Source organism: Tiliqua scincoides, chromosome 11 (genome assembly GCF_035046505.1).
Source record: "Tiliqua scincoides isolate rTilSci1 chromosome 11, rTilSci1.hap2, whole genome shotgun sequence".
NCBI lineage: Eukaryota > Metazoa > Chordata > Lepidosauria > Squamata > Scincidae > Tiliqua > Tiliqua scincoides.
The window spans coordinates 18,210,139-18,230,202 of record NC_089831.1 but is presented as its reverse complement, the minus strand read 5'-3'; the positions used below and the strand labels follow the sequence as shown (position 1 = coordinate 18,230,202).

General features: G+C 45.6%; 2 protein-coding genes across 5 annotated transcripts in view; one reads left to right on the top strand and one right to left on the bottom strand.

Moving 5' to 3' along the window:
• Window positions 1–6,765, top strand: part of APLP2 (amyloid beta precursor like protein 2) — a 70,583-nt gene extending 63,818 nt beyond the window's left edge. For all 4 annotated transcript variants that reach the window (XM_066639805.1, XM_066639804.1, XM_066639802.1 and 1 more), the window contains 4 exons: window positions 1,125–1,207; window positions 3,131–3,205; window positions 3,600–3,755; window positions 5,202–6,765. In XM_066639805.1, the coding sequence (XP_066495902.1) occupies window positions 1,125–1,207; window positions 3,131–3,205; window positions 3,600–3,755; window positions 5,202–5,303 (416 nt within the window). In that variant the 3' untranslated portion in view covers window positions 5,304–6,765. The remainder of the gene's footprint in view (window positions 1–1,124; window positions 1,208–3,130; window positions 3,206–3,599; window positions 3,756–5,201) is intronic.
• A 1,874-nt stretch (window positions 6,766–8,639) lies between these two features.
• LOC136662480 (transmembrane protein 45B-like) lies at window positions 8,640–14,882 on the bottom strand. Its single transcript, XM_066639701.1, has 4 exons — window positions 14,830–14,882; window positions 13,408–13,568; window positions 11,769–11,953; window positions 8,640–8,789 (listed from the first exon to the last, which is right to left on the bottom strand). The coding sequence occupies exons 1-4, from the start codon at window positions 14,880–14,882 to the stop codon at window positions 8,640–8,642; spliced, it is 549 nt and encodes a 182-aa protein (XP_066495798.1).
• Window positions 14,883–20,064: the final 5,182 nt, after the last annotated feature.

Here is a 20,064-nt window from a genome sequence, read left to right as displayed (position 1 = left end):
CTATCTCATGAGTCCTGCCTACAGCAGCTGCATTCCCAGTTTGGAGGCATGGCTGTGCCATCTCCTAAGAATTGGACGGTGCCAGATTAAAGGCCCAGGAGTGGACCAACTAGAAACGGTTTCTAGCAGATGGCCCAGGATTGTGGAAACGTTGACTTCTCATGATAAGCGACCCACTCGAGCAACCTTGGGAAATTAGATGGACGATCAGGAGCATGTCTGGAATCTGAAAGATAGAACTTCTGGAAGAGTCTGTGGGGGGGGGAGAGAGGGGGGGCAGTAAAATTCAGACTGCGGAAGGCAAATAGAAAAGTAAAAGGCACTTGCAGACAGCAAAGCCCCCTGTCACTGTGACAGCTACCCCCACCCAAAGTTCAGTTTATCTTTCACCCTTCCTCCCAGAACTTGGCTAATGGAATTAGCTGCTCTGAGCAAAGGGCATCTGGGATGCCAAGAATATGTAATCCAGAATGATGTGCTCAAATGATGCCTGCTCTGTGTGCCTTCTTCGCCCCATGTGGGTGTCTGTCTTGGAGAAGCAGGCATTTCGGGGAAGATCTTGTGACTGCATTAAGGGTTCAATGGCGTGACTTTGGGAACGGCACCAGCTCCTCCCTTGAATTGATTCTGGGTCCAAGCCAGGCGCGAGACCGAACTCTGCTCCATGGTTGACTTTCTGGGGATGACTTGGGAGCTTGTTCCTTGGACAGCTACTTGTCTGCAGGCTGAAAGGTGGTGCTGATGCATCTGTGAAAATGTCCCTGTGCACCCAGGGGGGTTGTCTTGGGTAGAGGCAGAGACTCCTGAAACAGCATCCATTTCCTTGCACTGTTTAATAGAATATATGTGCACTCAGCCCTTTTAGAGAACATCATCACATCCGTTATGTGTTCCTTGCTTGCTACACACCCTTTCATTGCCCTCCGTTGGTCACCTTAGCATAGCGTTTGTGGTGTTCTTTCCGAGGGATGCTTAAAAAGAAATGAAGCTGAACTGTGGTTCAGGCTGTAAATCCCAGCAAGGAGCGATTGCACTGCCTCGATGTCGGGTGGGTTGCGATGAATTGACTTTTCCTTTGATCTGATCCCATTCTTCAATTCTTTTTTTTTTTTTTTTTTGCACAGGTTCTGGCATGGCTGATCTTGATGGACTGATTGGCGCCGAAGAGAAAGTGATTAACAGCAAGGGCAAGCTGGATGATAACGTGGTATGTGTCGTCCCCCCCCCGCATTTTCTTTTGTGACGGTGCCTGAGGCACACTCCAGTTTTGTGGCTTGCCTCTGAGCCCTTTGCTGCTTGCTTGGTAGTCACTATATTCATGATTCTTGTATGGTGCAGGGGGAGTAACAGCTTTCTGGCTTGCAGCTACTGCAGGCTTTCCATTTGTATTGGTAACAGAAGGGCAAGAAGAACCCAGAAAAGCCAAGCTGGCATCCTCACCCTAGAAAGCGCTGAAGCTTAGGTCTTGAGCCCTTGGATGCTCAAACCCCAGCTCAGACAGTGGCTTTGTTTGCAATTTTGACAGCTGCAACTTTTGACAAACATAGCAAGAAAAATGGGCCTGCCATAATGTTTGGAGTCAGGCCAAGGCTCGCTTGAACTACCGTTGGACCTTGTTATCTGTAGAGGATCCATTCCTGGACCCCCCATGGATACCAAGACCTACTGATGTTAGCTACGGGGCCGGTCCAATATGACGTTTGGATGCAACCGAAGATGTTCTCCGGTCGCATATGGAGGAATTCTGAGGCCTGTACTGAAAAACCAGAGTGCTTTTCTGGCACCTTCAGAGGCCTTTCTGAGGCCACACATGGCTCAGGTCCAACCTTCCACCAAGGGTTTGGAACTCCTGGTGAGTTAAATCTGCATGTTCCGAACCTGTGAATAAACAGGGTGAACATGTATAGTGTGTGTGCCTTCATGTCCTGCCTGACTCCTCACCAAAAGTAGTGAATGTTTTGGTGTGTTTAGAGATAAACCAGTTTGATGGGCACCCAAACCAGATTTGGGTTGCAATGCTAAGCATGCTTACCAGAGAGTAAGCCCCACTCAGTGTAGTAGAACATGCCTTGGATTGTGCTGTTGTTGGGAAAGCCAGGGCATTTAATACAACTGCAAGTAGCCAACTGGCATCTACATGGCCTCAAAGTATTCTAATCTGATAGGGAGAGGGCTTTAAAGATGTGCTTTCACGGTAATGCCATCCTTTTTTTTTTTTTTTTTTGCAATGGTTGTACCACTTAGGGCAGTGGTTCCCAAACTGCGGGCTGGAGACCCACCAGTGGGACTTGACCTGATTTTTGGTGGGTCATGGAACTGATCGCTGACAAGGAACATACATTGAGCCTCATGGAAACCGAAACAGAGTAGCATGTGCACATTTACTTGTGAGTAGGCGTGTGTGCCTTAGTCCATTTCGAAGGGCAGGCTGAGGGGAACACAATGCCACCAGTATGGTTCCAATCCTATGAACATGGAGCTCACTGAACACACCAGAAGGCATTCTCTCTCTCCCCCTCCCCCCACCACCATAGTAAAACGGGATTGAGCAGCTGGTAAATTGAAACTTTTTCATTCTCATAAAGCTTGGTGGGTCACAACAGTGTAATTTTAAGAAGTGGGTTCAGGCACTAAAAAGTTTGGGAACCACTGACTTGGGGTGCAGTCCTAACCTGTACCAGTACAGCCAGCCCACATGGCCTGTGCTGTATCCAGCGCATGTTAGGAGCAGACTGGTGATCACCATATCACCAGATGTGTACTGGCTGGCACACATCTTTGTGCCAGTGCAGCCTGCTCCCGAGCCACCACAAACATGCTTTGTGGCACATTTGCGACACTCAGGATCTGACACAGGGGGCTTGTGCCGGCACAGGAACAGGTTTGTATAGGGCTGTTAGTCCTGGGAAATTAGAATTAATGTTGCTAAGTGTATGAAATGCTCCTGTAGGGAGCATGAGAGGCTTGTGCGTGGAGATTTGCTAGAGCATTTCAGCTGTTTGCTCTGCAACAGTTGCTCTGTTTTTGCAGATCCAAGGGGGTGGTAATGCACACCCATTACCCAGCATTCCTCCTCCTCCTCCTCCTGTCGCAAGCTTCTTGTGTAAACTTCCTTCATGACTGTTTTCAGGTGATTGATGAAACCCTTGATGTGAAGGAAATGATTTTCAAACCCGAGCGAGTCGGTGGACTGGTGGACGAACCGGTATGTATACGTGTGGCCACCAACCTGGGCTTGCTGTTAGGGGACTTCAAACCCTGGCTGCGTTTGTGTGTCTGTATCCATATGTAGTTGTGCTGTGATGATCACAAAGAGCATTGGACCTGCCTGTAGTTTTCAATCAGGGACTGTCACGTAAAATGTCCCATGAGAGACATACAAGCAGTGTGGCTCAACTGTCTCCTGCACATGTCTGCAAAGGTATTTTTGAAAGGTGCCCATGGCCGGACCCACCATAATGAGGCAGACCAGGGTGAGCACATAATTGGTTGCACCTCCTGTTCGTCACAGCAGTTGGCCAAGGTCGGGCACCTTGTGAGCTTGTTTACTGGTGTTAGTTTCCAGCTCTCAGTCCCGCCGTGATTTTCTTGTCTTGCAGGAAAACGAAAGTCCCCTCCATGATGACTTTGGCTTCAGTAGCAGCGCTCTCATTGGACTCCTGGTGATCGCTGTTGCCATAGCCACCGTCATAGTCATCAGCTTGGTGATGCTGAGGAAGAGGCAGTACGGAACCATCAGCCATGGGATTGTAGAGGTGAGAGGAGCCCAGAGATGCATGATCTGGACCTTGGGGAGCTGCGGGTCGGATAAAGCAATTGCGGCACAGCACATGGAATCCTCCTTGTTTAATTTATATATATTACACACACACAATTATTCCCTGATATCTATGGGGGATAGGTTCCTGCTGCTACCGTGGATACCTGAAACCATGGATAGCAGCAAACCCTCTTGAACACACACTCTCCCGTTGTGATTATGATTTGACTCTCCATACAAATGCTTTGTAAAAGGCAGCTTCTTCTTAATTTTGCTTTGGAGCAGAAAACAAACAGCAAGATTTGTACTGCTGGAGGACGCTAAGAACGGGAAGTCTTCTGCTGTTCACTTCCTTTTAGCTTTCTCACAATTTCTCTTGTAGCATCCTCTAGCAGTATGAGGCTAGGCTTTCACTTCCTGTTCCAAAGCAAAATGAAGAACAAGCTGCCTTTTACAAAACATTTGCACAGAGGAGAGTCATAATAGTGATTGGGGGCTTTGAGAGCTACGGATATGGGAATTGTGGCTATGGGGGGGTGCCAGTAGTTCATAGCCATTCTTTGCCTAGGGTGTTGGAAAAAGAGCTCTTAAAAAGAAGCAACCTATGAGCTACATTTGTCACACCCATGCACAGAATGGCAACCTGGATGTGAGTGAACAGTAGTCCGTAATGGTGGTTAGAACTCTTATTACTTTAGCTGTTTGCTTGGTCTTCTCTGGTGTAACATGCCTATGTAAAAAACGGCATGCAAGCCAGAATCTGGACTGCATCCTCCTTGTGATAATGGAAGGAGAATCTTTGGTGACCAAGGTATTGGCTTGATATCTGAATGTCCAATGCCTGACTCTTGGGTGGTTAAGTTTAATTAAGACAGCATTTCTCAGTCTTTGGGTCAGGACCCACTAGGTGGGTTGCAAGCCAATTTCAGGTGGGGCGCACAGCACCTAGCTCAGCCACTGCTGAAAATACAGAACTGAAAATACTGGGTACAGAGCTGCTGGGCTGGGTGGGCTCCCTGTGGGGTAGAGACATGGTGCTTTGCCCTGAATAGGTGGGAAGGTGGGACTCTGGAAATTGGGGAGGGTTGGAGAAGGATCCAAGTCTCTGTTCTGCTTTGACTTCCAAGCTGGAATGTCTTAATTCTGAGCTATGCAAAATAACATCACTGTGTAATGGGACCTTTGGTTGATCGTGGCTCAGGTTTGAAGCCTAAATTGTTGATGTCACTTCCAGCCATGACATCACTTCCAGGTTAATGACATCCCTGCCGGTGGGTCCAGATGGATTGTCATTCTAAAAGTCTCGTAAAGCTAGGTGGGTCCCAAGAGTGTAATTTTAAAAAGTGGGTCACTATGCTAGAAAGTTTGAGAACCACTGGGTTAAGATGTTTGTGCGCCACCTTTGAACCTACTGACCAGTAAGTCTCTCTTTGCTTTGAAGGTGGACCCAATGCTTACCCCTGAAGAACGGCATCTCAACAAGATGCAGAACCATGGCTATGAGAACCCAACCTACAAATATCTGGAGCAGATGCAGATTTAAAGGATATTAAAACTGCAGCAGCCCTGGCCAGCAAAGGGGGCAGGGTAAGAAGGGCCAAAATGGTCCAGCATTTTGGATCAACTACTGACCAACTGTTGCTTGAAGAAGACTTCATCGTACATTCAGAGTATCCTGGATCATTAAGACTTAATTACTACTGTAGAATTGCAATTTTCCATTCTTTTAAATGGGTGAGGAAAATGATAATATAACAATATATGATATATAAACATTAAATGGGGGGAAATGGATCTATTGCAGATATTTGAGATGTAGTTTTTTTTTTCTTTTTTTAAGAAATTTAATCTAAAGAGAAAAAAAAATCACAGTGCTGTGATATTGTCTGAGAACAAGCTCTGTATAAATGAGGAATGTTGGTTTTATTTCCGATACACCACTTGTATATTCAAGGTCATTTATACCAACCACATTGTATAAACAAGACACTTGTGGCTCTTTAGTCATTCTGGCTTTTATATATATATATAGAACTGAAGCAGTATTCCCTTCTTTTCTTTTCTTTTTTTAAGTGAATTAGTTTTCCCAGAAGTTCCAAAAAATAAATTTGGGGTTAGGGTCTTGGGAGAAAAACTTAATACGAGGGAAGCTAATTTATCACAGTAACGAACTGGATACAAATTCTCTAAACCCGGTGACCCTGCGCATTTCTGCTGCTATATGATTTTCAGAAATTGAGACTCTCTGGAGGTGAGGAGGGAAAATGCTTCTGCCACGCTAGGACTTCTCTAGTGGAATAGCGGGGTGCATTTTTGGGATTGCACACCCTGCCTTGCTTCCCGAACCCAGTCCTGTGGTCGAGCTGGAAGCTGTCTCATACTTCCCCTTTCATTCTTCAACCAGCCTCCCATTTGCACCTTGAAGCGTAAGCAAGTTCCTCTTTGTCATCACGCTCCTGTGCCTCCCTCTCCTTTCACGGTAAATTGTGGTCATTATCGGGTGTTTGGAGGCTGATGCGTCTTCCCAAGAAAGCCAGGGCCAGCACTGGAGGGGGGGGTGCATAACTGCAAACATACCCGATAAGAAACAAGCACTTGGGGAGCCAAGGAATCATGACCGTTTTGCTCTCTGGGTTGGGGTGGGATTGGGGAGGGAGAATGCCTATACTGTGGGAGAAGAGAAGGGAATTTGTGAGCACCCAAATGTTATGGGGATTGTTCCATTCACCATCCTGTCTTTGTAATGCTTGTATAGTTGGTGTTTCAATGCTCACAGCTTTTTTTTAAAAAAAAAAAATTCTGGAGGTTCTGGTAACCTGTGGTGTATTCTTTTCTATTTTTCCTGTGACCTGGTTTTCTTTCTCCTTCACCCCCTTCCTTCCATGTTTCTCTTCCCACTATGCACAGATTTACTTAACCTGCAAACTCCTTAGTGTGGTCTGTGGGGAATGTAAAAAACATTAAAAAAAAAGTTGGAAACACATCAATAAACACTTTAACTTCCAGCCTGGTTCCTGTCTCTTGTCCATAGGTGCCTGTGTTTCGCCCTCAGTGGAACTATATGATGTTGTGTAAATAACAACTTAACCAGAAACTCTGTGTGTGTTGTGTGTGTGTGTGTGTGTGGGTAGGGGGTGCTTGGGCAATTTGCTGCTGGTTGTGGCTCTGTGGGGGGGGGGCATCTCCTGTTGTGTTCTTGCTTGGACAAGAAGATGAATAGGACAAACAAGTAGGGTATTTTGTGTAACCCTTGCCCAGTTGTAGCTCCTGTAACCTCAAAATAGGCATTCCATTATTTCTTCTGTGTTGCTGTGGTCGGAGCTATTTATAGAAAACATTGCAGTCTTCTAGACTAGCTGAGTGTGCAGAATTCAGTGCTTGGTCATGGTGAGTGATTTGAGGGCTGCAGATTTAGGGCACAATCTTAACCAGGTCTGCTCAGAAGTAAGTTCTGTTTTGTTCAGTGGGGCTTACTCTCAGGAAAGCGTAGTTAGGATTGCAGCCTTAGACATCTTTGCTATTGGGATGTTCTCTTCCACTAGCGGTAGGGTGAGGGAGAGCAGTTGCACCTGGAGCCTATACTCCAGGAGAGTCTGTTTAATGCTGTTGTTGCCCTACAGACAAGACTTAATTGAATAGAAGAGTTGCTTACTGATAAAATATCTCATTCGTATCTAGCTATAAAAGCCTTGGAATAGGTTACAGCAGCAGTTCCCAAAGTGCATCGTGATGCCCCAGGCATCCCGAGGTACTCAGTGGGGTGTTGTGGGATGCTTGCTGCCCAGCAGTGAGAACGTGGTCATATTAACGTCCAGGATGTGTTTCTTGTCTGTTTCAACTGTTTCCATGTACTGGTAAGCTTTGCATTGGAAACTTTATATGAAAAAAAAAAAGTTGGAAAAATAAAATTCTCCTACCTCTTGTTTGTTCCCCCTCATTGCTTAGCCCTGCTTGGATTTAATATTTAATTAATATTTGGATTTAAAAATTAATCAGTCCTCATACTTTTCCCCCCATTGCTTAAACGTATGTCCTTTTAGAATTCCTCCTTTACAGGAAACGGCCTTTAGTCTTCATCCATATTGTCTAGAATGGTGTAGGCCTCTCTGGCTTGGCCGAACATCTCAGTTTCAATGGCAGGGGCTCCGTATTTTTTCTCCAGTCGTTTGCAGAGGCTGCAGAAAGCAAACCTGTTACGTTTGAAATACCACATGGCTGCACACCCGTGCCACTGAGAACCGGCAAACAGCCATGGCTCCCATTCTCTAGATCCCCTGTGGTGGTTCTTAAGTGAAGAGCCCTTGCCTGATTCACACATGTGACTACCCAGCAGAAGCAGACTACGCTGGTACTGACCTTAACATCAATGTCTCCTTATTTTCTTCTTGCCCAAGGTACTGATTATTCCAACCTGCAGTACTTTAGGCCCAACATAACTTAATAGGAGGGGCTGCAGCTCAGTGTGCATTCCCCAGCCCTTCCAGGCATGGCAAAGAGCTTGTTTTATCAATGTTGGCAATGCTGAGCTAGATTGACCAACGGTCTGGCTTCATATAAGTCAACTACTTATGCACGTTCCTTTTAGACTGCTTATTTTCCATTCCCCTTTTCCCTGAAATCCACCAAGGACCACCTCCCTCCCTTTGACACCATCTGTCCCAAGGGTGTCTAATATAGGCTCATGCACCATCCTTTCAGTTGCACCGCTTCTGCTGAGATGTCACTTTGCAGTGCAGCAGGATACATCTGACAGTGCTGCCCCTGGAACTTTGGTCATAAAGGGAAGATGGAGCGCACAAACAGCCCTCCGTGATGGCAGCACCAATAGTAGCTGCTTATTATGGGAGCTGCCTTGTCGCATACAGCTTAGCTTTCTCTCTTACCAGTAAATGATGCTGTAGATGATAGACATGAGGAGAACGGCTGCTGCATAGTGCCAGGAGAAGCACATGGTGATAAACTTGATGTTTGCATGGTCATTCTGGTCCCAACTGGGTGCTCCCCATCTTGGAAATAGCACAAATGCAATCTGGGTAGATGAAGGGAAGACAGAAGAGACATGACCATGCAGGCCTAAGATTCCCCCCCCCTTTTTTTTTTGTTACCTGGATTGTAGCCACCCGGTGCCTTCTGTCTTGTGATGAGCCTGAGCTTTGTGGGTTTTGATGGCTAATACCTGCCCTGCTTGCTGTTTTAACAATTTCCATTGCCACCCTGAGATGATCACACCTTTTTCCTAATGGAGGCTGCCTTAAGTGAGTAGTTATTCTGGCCTTCTCCTGCCAATTGGAATTCTCAGTAAAAATATTGATTTTTGAATCTAAAAGTGTAGTCACCCCATACTTGTATCTTGTTGGGCTGACAGAGGAGGATGGAATGTGCCCCCCTGGCAGAACAGCAGTGTAGTGGGGCAGCACAGGAAGCAACCGGTCCCAAATAAAGCCACACACGGCAGGCTCTTTGAAGCATGTATTGTAAAGGAGCAGGCAGGAGAGTAGTCATCAAACGGTCCAAGGTCAGGTAAACAGCAAGGCAGAGTAACAGAGGTGGAATCTTCTCTCTTTTGCACGGTGTCATGGAGACTGCAGGGAGGTACAATCACAGAAAGCAAGGGAGGCAAAACCCTTTTTGAGCCTGTCAGCTTGTCTTCCCTGTGATTGTGTACTCGGTCCACCCAGTTTGAGTGGTTGCAGGATAGCAGGGGAGGCTGAGCTCCCACAGCCACAACTTCAAGACCAGTGGTTCTCAAACCTTTCAGCACTGGGACCCACTTTCTGTTGGGACTCACTGACAGTCATCAGTCAAAGTGATGTCACAGCTGAAAGTGACACCATCAAGCAGGAAAATTTTTATCACCTCCCATACAACAACATTAAATCAAATGAAATTAACTAAAAGTTTAAAAAATTATTGAAAATAAAGAAGAATCCTCCTAACTCTCCCAAGCAGTTGCTGATCTTTTTTTTTTAATTCCCCAAACATCTCAAAGGCCTGCAATCCTATCCACACTTACCCAGGAGTAAGCCCCATTGACTATCACTGTTAAAAACACATACATAGTTGCCTATTAAAAGCATAGATCTGCCATTTTCCTAAATGTAGTCAGATACCATGGTAGCATCAAGTCTATTAAAATTCACATTGGAATGAATAGGCACCCACCTGAAATTGGCTCAAGACCTACCTAGTGGGTCCTGACCCACACAGTTTAAGAAATGCTGCTCTAGACTCTCTGAGAGTATTTGAGGGCCCAATTCTGTCCAGTTTTCCAGTGCTGGTGCAGCAGTGCTAATGGGGCATTCTCTGCATCCTGTGGTGCTGGGGCAGTCACAGAGTCAAGGTAGGGGAACATTTGTTCCCTTAGGGCTACATTGTGGTTGCACCAGTGCTGGAAAGCTGGATAGGACTGGGCCCTGAGACACTAGAGCAGATCAGCCTTTGCTGTGATTGCTCAGGTGCTGGGGCTTTCATAAGAACATAAGAACAGTCCCACTGGATCAGGCCATAGGCCCATGCGGCCCACCAAATGCCCCAGGGAGCACACCAGATAACAAGAGAACTCATCCTGGGGCCCTCCCTTGCATCTGGCCTTCTGACATAGCCCATTTCTAAAATCAGGAGGTTGCACATACACATCATGGCTTGTACCCCGTAATGGATTTTTCCTCCAGAAACTTGTCCAATCCCCTTTTAAAGGCATCCAGGCTAGACGCCATCACCACATCCTGTGGCAAGGAGTTCCATAGACCGACCACACGCTGAGTAAAGAAATATTTTCTTTTGTCTGTTCTAACTCTCCCAACACTCAATTTTAGTGGATGTCCCCTGGTTCTGGTGTTATGTGAGAGTGTAAAGAGCATCCCCCTATCCACTCTGTCCATTCCCTCCATAATTTTGTATGTCTCAATCATGTCCCCCCTCAGGCGTCTCTTTTCTAGGCTGAAGAGGCCCAAACACCGTAGCCTTTCCTCATAAGGAAGGTGCCCCAGCCCAGTAATCATCTTAGTCGCTCTCTTTTGCACCTTTTCCATTTCCACTATGTCTTTTTTGAGATGCGGCAACCAGAACTGGACACAATACTCCAGGTGTGGCCTTACCATAGATTTGTACAACGGCATTATAATGTTAGCCGTTTTGTTCTCGATACCTTTCCTAATGATCCCAAGCATAGAATTGGCCTTCTTCACTGCCGCCGCACACTGGGTCGACACTTTCATCGACCTGTCCACCAACACCCCAAGATCTCTCTCCTGATCTGTCACAGACAGCTCAGAACCCATCAGCCTATATCTGAAGTTTTGATTTTTTGCCCCAATGTGCATGACTTTACACTTACTGACATTGAAGCGCATCTGCCATTTTGCTGCCCATTCTGCCAGTCTGGAGAGATCCTTCTGGAGCTCCTCACAATCACTTCTGATCTTCACCACTCAGAAAAGTTTGGTGTCGTCCGCAAACTTTGCCACCTCACTGTTCACCCCTGTCTCCAGGTCATTTATGAAGAGGTTGAAAAGCACCGGTCCTAGGACAGACCCTAGAATGCCTTGCAGCAAGACGTTGGCCAGGAGCTCCAAGCATTTATTTTTATTTATCAAATGGTTATACTGCCCTTCTTCCAAGTAGCTCAGAATGGTGCACATGTCCTTACAACTCTGTGAAATAGTGACTAGCCCAAGGACACCCAGGAAGCTTTGTGGCTAAGCAGGGATTTGAACCTGAATCTTCCAGGTCTGAGTCCAGCTCCCAAACCACTACAATTTACTTGCCCTTAACAAACTGACAAGAGAGTATGCTTAGCAATAGCATTTCATTGCAGATTAACAAAACGGTTCAGCATGGATAGTCATTGATCCCAATGGCAGTGCCACTTGTAGCACTGCAAAGCCCTGGGGCTTTGCTTACAGGCGAGAACAGCCTTTGCTTGAGCTTCACATGTGGCCTTCAAGCAGACAATTCCATAACTAAAATGCTCAATCCTGGCCACAGTCACTGCTTAACTAGAAGTTACCTGCCACTTCCAAGAACCCTGGGTAAGGAACATGGAGGCTCTGAACAGTTCCAGGATGGGATGGTCTCTGAAAAACACTTCAAACAAACTGCAGAAAGCAGTGCTAAATATAGCGAAGTTCATCATGAAGTGGATGTGGTAATCCAAAGGTGGGCGCTGGGCTATATGGAAATAGAGGATTATCCCTGGAGGAGTCAAACAAGATGATGTTAGGCTTAAGTATATTGGAAAAAGCAGCTGCATACAAGGTAGATCTGTACAGTAGCAGTGGAAATGGATAAGTTTGTGGTCATCCCTTCCAGAACTGGCAGCTGGTGTCCTATTCGGTTCCTAGTTTTAAATGCTTGGACAGTGCTCTCTCCTGCTTTAGCTAGACTTCTCATTAGCTTCAGTGCCTGTCTGGGCATTTTATGTCTTCCTGCCTAAATGGCCATGCCCAGTTGTTTCTTTTGCTCTTACTCTGCAATATAAATAAACCTCTGGATGTACTCTGCATATGCTTAGCATTAGCAGAACCCCTGCTAATTGGGTAAGAGACACTTTTTCAAGAGGGGGCGCCTCTTTTTTTTAGCAGGGGGAGAGTAACTGGCCCACCTCATCCCAGCAGTGTCTGTTCTAGTGGCTGTCTGCTGGTATGCTTTTGCATCTTTTTAGATTGTGAGCCCTTTTGGGACAGGGAGCCATTTGATTTTTCTCTGTAAACCGCTTTGTGAACTTTTAGTTGAAAAGCGGTATATAAATACTGTTAATAATAATAATAATGATAATGATGATGATAATAATGATGATGATATTAATATTATTATTATTAATATTATTATTAATAATATTTTTGGGTTTTTATTATTAAATATTATTATTTAATATTATTAATTATTAAATATTAATATTTAATATTACTACATGAATGGGGTGTTCCCTCCCTCCACAGGTCTGCTCACAAAAGTATTGAGTAATTTGGACTGAAACAAAGCTCTGGAGCTCTTTCCCAAAAACCATGTGGTCAGATTTAAAATAATTAACTTTAATTATTTATAATTATCCTGAAATAATAATTAACTATCGTCAACATTCATTTGCTTAAATATATGCTCATCAGAAAAAATAAGGGCAAGTGCTGTCTCTAAAAACTAATGTTTTTAGTATTGTTTTATTTGTAAGCCACCTTGAGTGCCCTTTGTTGGGAAAGAAAGGAGGGATATAAATTCTAGAAATAAATACGTGAATGAATGAATGAATGAATGAAGCAAAGAAGAAGCAAGCCCCTCTGTACAACACCTTCCTACAACCATAAAGACACTTAGGACCCAAATCTATCCAACCCCACCCCAGGCATGACTTTGGAGATTGGCCGGCAGAGGCTTGGGCTGAGGGTATGGGTCTATCAGAGGATGCAGCAGGATAGGCTCACAGAACCCTTAGTTCTAGTGCCAATGCCTGAATGTAATTGGGGCAGGTGGGGCCGCTCATGCAGGACATTGCTCAGGAGTCCCAGCAAACTGGCACCAACGCCGCCCCCCCAGATTTTATTTTTAAACATTAAAGCACGACTTCTGGTCCACGTCCTTGTGACACCAATCAGCAGCAAGCTTTAACGTCACCTGTAGGGGAGCAGCCTTAAAAAGGCCTCCGTATTTACCTTCATTGAACAGCGCCAGGGACAACATGAGGCGGTCCAGCCCCAAAGGGATCCGGAACTGGGAAACAGTGAGCAAGCCCACCACCGCAGCCATGCCAAAGAAGAGGTACATCGTTGAATGTTGCCAGATGTGAAGATAATTCCATTTATGCTCTTCCACGCTGAAAAGTTGAAAACCGGGGCCATGTTTCGCAGAGTGCCCCACTATAATCCCTAAAGAAAAACAATGGCTCACGGTTGAATCCAAAGGTGTACCCCGAAGGCCTGACGCACAGGAGACACATGTGCTCAAGAAATCAGAATGCAAAACTGGTACATCGGTGCAGTCCTCTGCGCTAGCTGATGGTTAAGCAGACGATGGCCAGAAATAAACACATTTTTCTCACCTAGGAGCTCATAGGCTGCATATGACAGAAGAGAAAATGTTCAGATCTTGTTCATATGAGTTCACCCAAACATGGGTTAACAAGAAACATGGAGGCTCCGTTGTGGCCCAAAAGATGGGTTGTATATTCTTAGGCAAAGATATTTTGGACTATATCTGACCTAGATCGCCCTACCCCAATGTTTGTCTGATGCATGCGGAGGTGTAACTAGGGTGGAATCCGAGTTGCACCTGCCCCTGGCACTACGCCAAGGGGCCACAAAGCTAGCAGCACCTCCTCCTCCTCCTCCAAAGATAACCTGCAATCGATGTCACTATGTCATCACTGCCCTGGCTGCCAGGGCTTATACTTCTGGATGTATGATGTTCTGCCCATCAGCTACATAGGTGTGTTTTATATGGCTCATCTTTGGATCTTGGGGAGGAGGTAGATATGGGAAGAATTTGTTGAAACTATCGTATTTGAAATCCTTTGCCTTTAAGGTTGCTAAGCCAGTGGTGCTCAAATTGGTGGGTTGTGACCCACCAGCCCATGTAACAATGCCCCTGTCCCTTTAAGGGCGGGGGCAGGGGGAAAACAGAGATATGATCCCCAGGATTGTGCCTCTGTAGGAGAAGGTGGGCTATTTTTAGACTTAACTCATGTGCTGCCAAGATCCTGGGCATGTGGAGAGCCTCAAGAGTGCTCTGCAGGGCTCCTTGAGGCTTGTAAAAAGTGAAAGTTGTGATTGTGACAAAACTTGACCCTGGCAGTACGTAAGTTAATTCTACAAATATCCCCCCTTCTCCTGCAGCAGCATGATCCTGGGGATTGTGTCACTACTTCTGCCCCTCCCTCGCAAAGACTTACCTTGGAAGATTTACTCCTGAGAAGTTTGAGTACCAGCATGCCAAGCCATCAATTAGTTTTGAGGTTGCTAAGCTAATTGCATTGTAGATTGCACAATGGTTTGGCCCAATTACTTTCAGCTGGGGTAAGAAGCAATGAAAAGCCGGCGTTGTGCTTACCCAGGAGATTGGCACATAGCATAGCTGACCACTCAACAAAGTCCAACATGTAGATGACCTTTTTAGGATGCAGAGAAGTCATCGCTGTCTGGCTGAAGAACTTCAGTGTGTGTTTCACAGCCCAAGAAAGCCCAAAGAACAGTAATATACTTCCTGCCAAGACATGCCCTTCAAAATTCCCCATCCCTGACGGGACACTTGGTGAGTATCTGGACACAAGGAGCAAAACGTTAAAGCAATAGGAAAAAGAAAGATCCAGAATACTGGGAGGCATTAGAGGCAACTTCACTGAGTTGGCAACATTGTGAAATCTGACAAGCCCTCAAAACAGAGACACCTGGATGAACTCTCCTGGATGCAATGGGTGAGTGAGCCTAATTTTATTTCTTCTAATCAAGTGTTTCTCAAACTGTGGGTCGGGACCCACTAGGTGGGTCGCGAGCCAATTTCAGGTGGGTCCCTATTCATTTCAATATTTTATTTTTAATATATTAGACTTGAGGCTACCATGGTAGGTGACTGCATCTGGGGAAATGTTACAGCTCTGTACTTTTAACAGGCTATAATGTATAAGCTTTTAACAATGATAGTAAATGGGACTTGCGCCTGGGTAAGTGTGGGCAGGATTACAGCCTAGGATTATTAAAAATGTTCCTGCTTGATGTCACTTCCGGTCATAAGATCACTTCCGGTGGGTCCTGACAGATCCTCATTCTTAAAAAGTGGGTCCTGGCGCTAAACATCTGAGAACCACTGTTCTAATCAGTTTGCTGTCCTTGATGTTCATGGAGTCAGAGGGGGGAGACTAGCAGCCCCCCTCCTCCCAGCTGGGAGATATCTACGACTTCCATTTCCCCTCTCTACATGACAAGCTCTCGCTACATGAAGAGAGTGCTGCTAGTAATCAGTTTTTAACCTTTTAAGGAGATTACTCCATAATAAAGGGGAATACAGTCTTATACATCTGCCGGCAGTTCAACTCTATTTTATCAAAGCTGGACTTGCTTCATAATCAGATCCCCCCTCTCTCAACCTCCCACCCTGCACAACATTTGGACACTCACCGCAGACCTCCAAGAAATTCACTCCTGTCGGGAGAGGGGGTGAGTTCAGAAGCCCATGTGAATTCGACCTGTAGCTTGTTGAGAAACCAACCGATATTAGTGATCTAACATCCCTTTATTCAGGCCCCCGTAAACACACCCCTTAATGGGGGAAAATGGACAAACAAACCAGGAACATTTGACTCGTTATCTAGGCTACTCTGTGCTGATGTACATAACATTGATTTAATTGAAATGACCTGGCTCCCTCAGTGGCACCAAATACCACAATGTTCTTGCATTTTGCTGAAATCCAAGACTCACAGGATTCCTTGCTTACTTCATGACAGGAAGCGACGTTGTTGAAAAATTCAATATTTTCCAAAACCGGGTGTTTGGCGACATGCATATCAATTCACTATTCCAGAGAAACCATCTGAAGCCTCCATTATCAGCTTCTTCTGCAGTTCCAAGGCCTGCCAAGTTTGGCCCGCTGCGGCCCTCAGTCAGTTAATAATAATAATAATACAGGTATTTATATACCGCCTTTCTTGGTCATCAGATTTCTCCTCAGACTTTATTCAAGGTGGTTTACATAGGCAGGCTATTTAAATCCCCATAGGGATTTTTACAATTGAAAGAAGGTTCTATCTCTCAAGAACCGCAACATTTCAGATGTTTCTTTCTGATCTGGTTTCACATTCTGCTCAGAGCAGATTCTGATCTGCTCAGAGCAGATGGAATAACTCGGCTCACCTTGTCAGCTGCTTCAAGGTCGCACGGTGCCGGTGGCCTCAAAACTGGTGACCTGCAAATGTTATCTTCAGGCAAATGGAGGCTCTACCCTCTAGAACAGACCTCCTGCCCAGTTGATAAGTGTAATCAGCTTGCTGAGAACACTCTGATCCTTGGACTTCATTACACTTGGATGTCAACAGTCTCTGATCTGAAAGCGGCCACTGACAGTATTGTGTCCAGTTCTGATCGTCACATCTCATAAAGGATATAGTGGAAATGGAAAAGGTGCAAAAGAGAGCAACTAAGATGATTGCTGGGCTGGGGCACCTTCCTTATGAGGAAAGGCTACGGCGTTTGGGCCTCTTCAGTCTAGAAAAGAGGCGCCTGAGGGGGGACATGATTGAGACATACAAAATTATGCATGGGAAGGATAAAGTGGATAGAGAGATGCTCTTTACACTCTCACATAGCACCAGAACCAGGGGACATCCACTAAAATTGAGTGTTGGGAGAGTTAGGACAGATAAAAGAAAATATTTCTTTACTCAACGTATGGTTGGTCTGTATCCCCCAGGGGCTGGGGATAAGAATAGCCCCACAGTTTGGCTGTACTTGTTGTAAGAGGCGACTAAACAGCCACCGGGTAGATGGGACTAGTTAGCCTGGGAAGGCAGCTCATCTGAGAGAAGGAAAACTCTAACCCCAAACCTCCACTGCCTTGTGGTTACATCCAGTTATGGAAAGTGCTTTAGGAGACAACCTGAAGGCAAAATCCAGAGCCGGAGTCCCTGAGGCAGTTCGCGGCTGTGTACAGTCATGCTCTGGCAACTCCTACAACGCCGCTGGAACCAACTGTATTGGCTTCTGCCTTTCCATTGGACCATTTCAGCGATGTGGAGAGGGAGGATTTGCTGCATGGGGAACAGTCTATCCTCCATATCTACTTTACCCAGGCTTCGCGTACTGGAGAGGACACTCTGTTCCAGAACCACCATTCAGAGCGCGATACCATAGTCTTCCGAGACTGAAGGATGCCAACATGGTTGGTCTGTGGAACTCCTTGCCACAGGATGTGGTGACGGCATCTGGCCTGGATGCCTTTAAAAGGGGATTGGACAAGTTTCTGGAGGAAAAATCCATTATGGGTTACAAGCCGTGATGTGTATGTGCAACCTCCTGATTTTAGAAATGGGCTATGTCAGAACACCAATGCAAGGGAGGGCTCCAGCATGCAGGTCTCTTGTTATCTGGTGTGCTCCCTGGGGCATTTGGTGGGCCGCTGTGAGATACAGGAAGCTTGACTAGATGGGCCTATAGCCTGATCCAGTGGGTCTGTTCTTATGTTCTTATGCAACAAGGCAAAGCACCCAAGGGTGCATACAACTTACCTAATGTCCAACTCTCAGAAGCTGGGAAAGGAAAACCTAAAAGAAAGAACACAGCATCTAGCAGCAGCTCCCAGGCTCAATCACCAGCTCCCAAACCTCCAACCAAGATACCAGTAAATTTGCTGCCACGGAAGAAGACCTTCAGACTCCAAGATGACCTGCACGGTTCCCTGAACAGATGGATTTTAACTGAAACCACTATATCCTTGGAGCCAATTGCATCAAGTAGACCAAAATGGTCTTCTTGGCAAAGTTTGTGAATCTTTGGACATCAGCACTGCACACACGGAAATGGATTGCCTAATGGAGACAATGGCTGCCACTCCTAGATGCCCTGTGAGGATTACAAACTCAATCACAGAGATACAGGATGAGCTGCCTGCCTTAGACACAGTGTGTGCCAAGAATCATCTTCTGAGGAGTTCTGTGTTCAGCTCAGAGGAGATCTTCGGTACTGGTGATATCACTCAGCGTTTGCCTAATGTATCTTCACAAGCTCCTCAGAATACTGACTCTCCCGGCTGTGATACAATCTCCCAATCCATGGACTTGCTGCTCCAGCTGGATATCGACGAGGACACGCTAACCAGGGAGGCTCTGGAGGCATACAGAGTTCTCCCTCGACAAAAGCAATTAGATGGTAAAAAAAATTGAGAAGGTCTGGCAGGAACTAATGGACATTATATTGACCCCATGTTCTTCTGCACCTTCATTCATCTCTATGAGACCCTCAAACATCATCCCTAGAAGCAGTCCCCCTTCAGAAGTTGCCACTTCAGGCTGAGATCCACCAGAAGCCTCCAGGTGGAGGAAGCTTGTCTTCCTCCCCTTCTCATGGACACCTCCCCTCTCCAGGGTCATTCTCCATAAATGCGGTGCGGATCTCTGGCCCTGATGATGATTCCATTGGAATTGTCCTTCAATCCTCTGGTCTCTCCACCTAGGGAGTCCACTCTCAATGGTCCTTACCAACCAAACAGAGAACTGGAGGATACTGTGGTGGTGACATTTAAATTTCTTCCACCGATTAATCCTCAGACAGCAATTGCTACTTTTCAGGTTAAGGATTTCAAAACCTATATCTTACCTGCTTATAAAAACAATGCCAAGGGTTGAGCTCAAGCTGGATTAGCCATTCTTGTGTCTCCTAAAATAAATTCAGAATTGGTCGCCACCAAGAAAACCAGTAATAATTTTCAAGTGGTAAAACCGTTACTCAGTGAAACCCCAATAATAATAGTTAATGTATACACTCCTCCCAGTCAGAAAAATTCTGACCTCCTTCGGTTCTGGAGCTCTTTGGCCATATTGGCTGAGGGAGGAAGATTCCCCATCAATTGAGCGCTTATTTGCTGCAGATATGAATGCCAGGGTTGGCAACGCGGATGTAGTTTTTTATAAAGCTCTAGACATTGACATGGAGGCCTCCTTGTTGTACACCTTAATTTTGGATAGAGGCTCTAAGGACAAACATTATAACATAGCGGGTATTCAGATGACCAATTTCTGTGTTAAATTTAGTAAAATGTGGCTGAATGGACTTGTTGAATTTAGTAACTCAGGTGAATTCACATTTGCCTCAGCCAAGGGTTCCAGTGTGATTGACTATTTCGTGATTCCTTTCACTTTATGGCCTATTGTAATGAAGTTCACTGTCGATGATTTTATAATGAGTGACCATTCCCCACTACTCCTAGTTGTGGACGGTCTCATTCTTCTGACACCGGTGGGGCCAGCTACGAATTCTGTCAAAAAGTCTTTTGGAATAATGTTACCAGCCAGAAGGTGAGGAAGTTATTACAGTCTGAGATCTGCCTAAGTTATAGAACAAGTCTGATGAGGGAGTCAGGCCCCCTGGAAGCGATCAAAATCTATGAGGCATTAATTACCTATTTCTCACTTTCCTTAATCCCTAAATCTGAAAGTGAGACCGATGGAAAGAAGCCAAAGCCATCTTCTTGGTTTGATAGAGACTGTGTGAAGCTTAAAAACCAGGTACGGAAGGTTTATCATCAGTACCGACTTTCTGGGGAAGCTACGATCTCAGATATATATTTTGCCATTAAAAATCAACTATGGGCGCAATCCAAACCTG

What these genes read in the sequence shown, in the direction of transcription:
- LOC136662480 (XM_066639701.1), bottom strand. Translation starts at nt 14,882, where the DNA reads ATGACTTCTCTGCATCCTAAAAAGGTCATCTACATGTTGGACTTTGTT. An exon ending in ATGTTGGACTTTGTTGAGTG is followed by an intron (nt 13,569 to 14,829) that starts GTCAGCTATGCT and finishes TCAACTTTTCAG; the next exon opens with CGTGGAAGAGCATAAATGGA. An exon ending in CCTGGCGCTGTTCAATGAAG is followed by an intron (nt 11,954 to 13,407) that starts GTAAATACGGAG and finishes TGACTCCTCCAG; the next exon opens with GGATAATCCTCTATTTCCAT.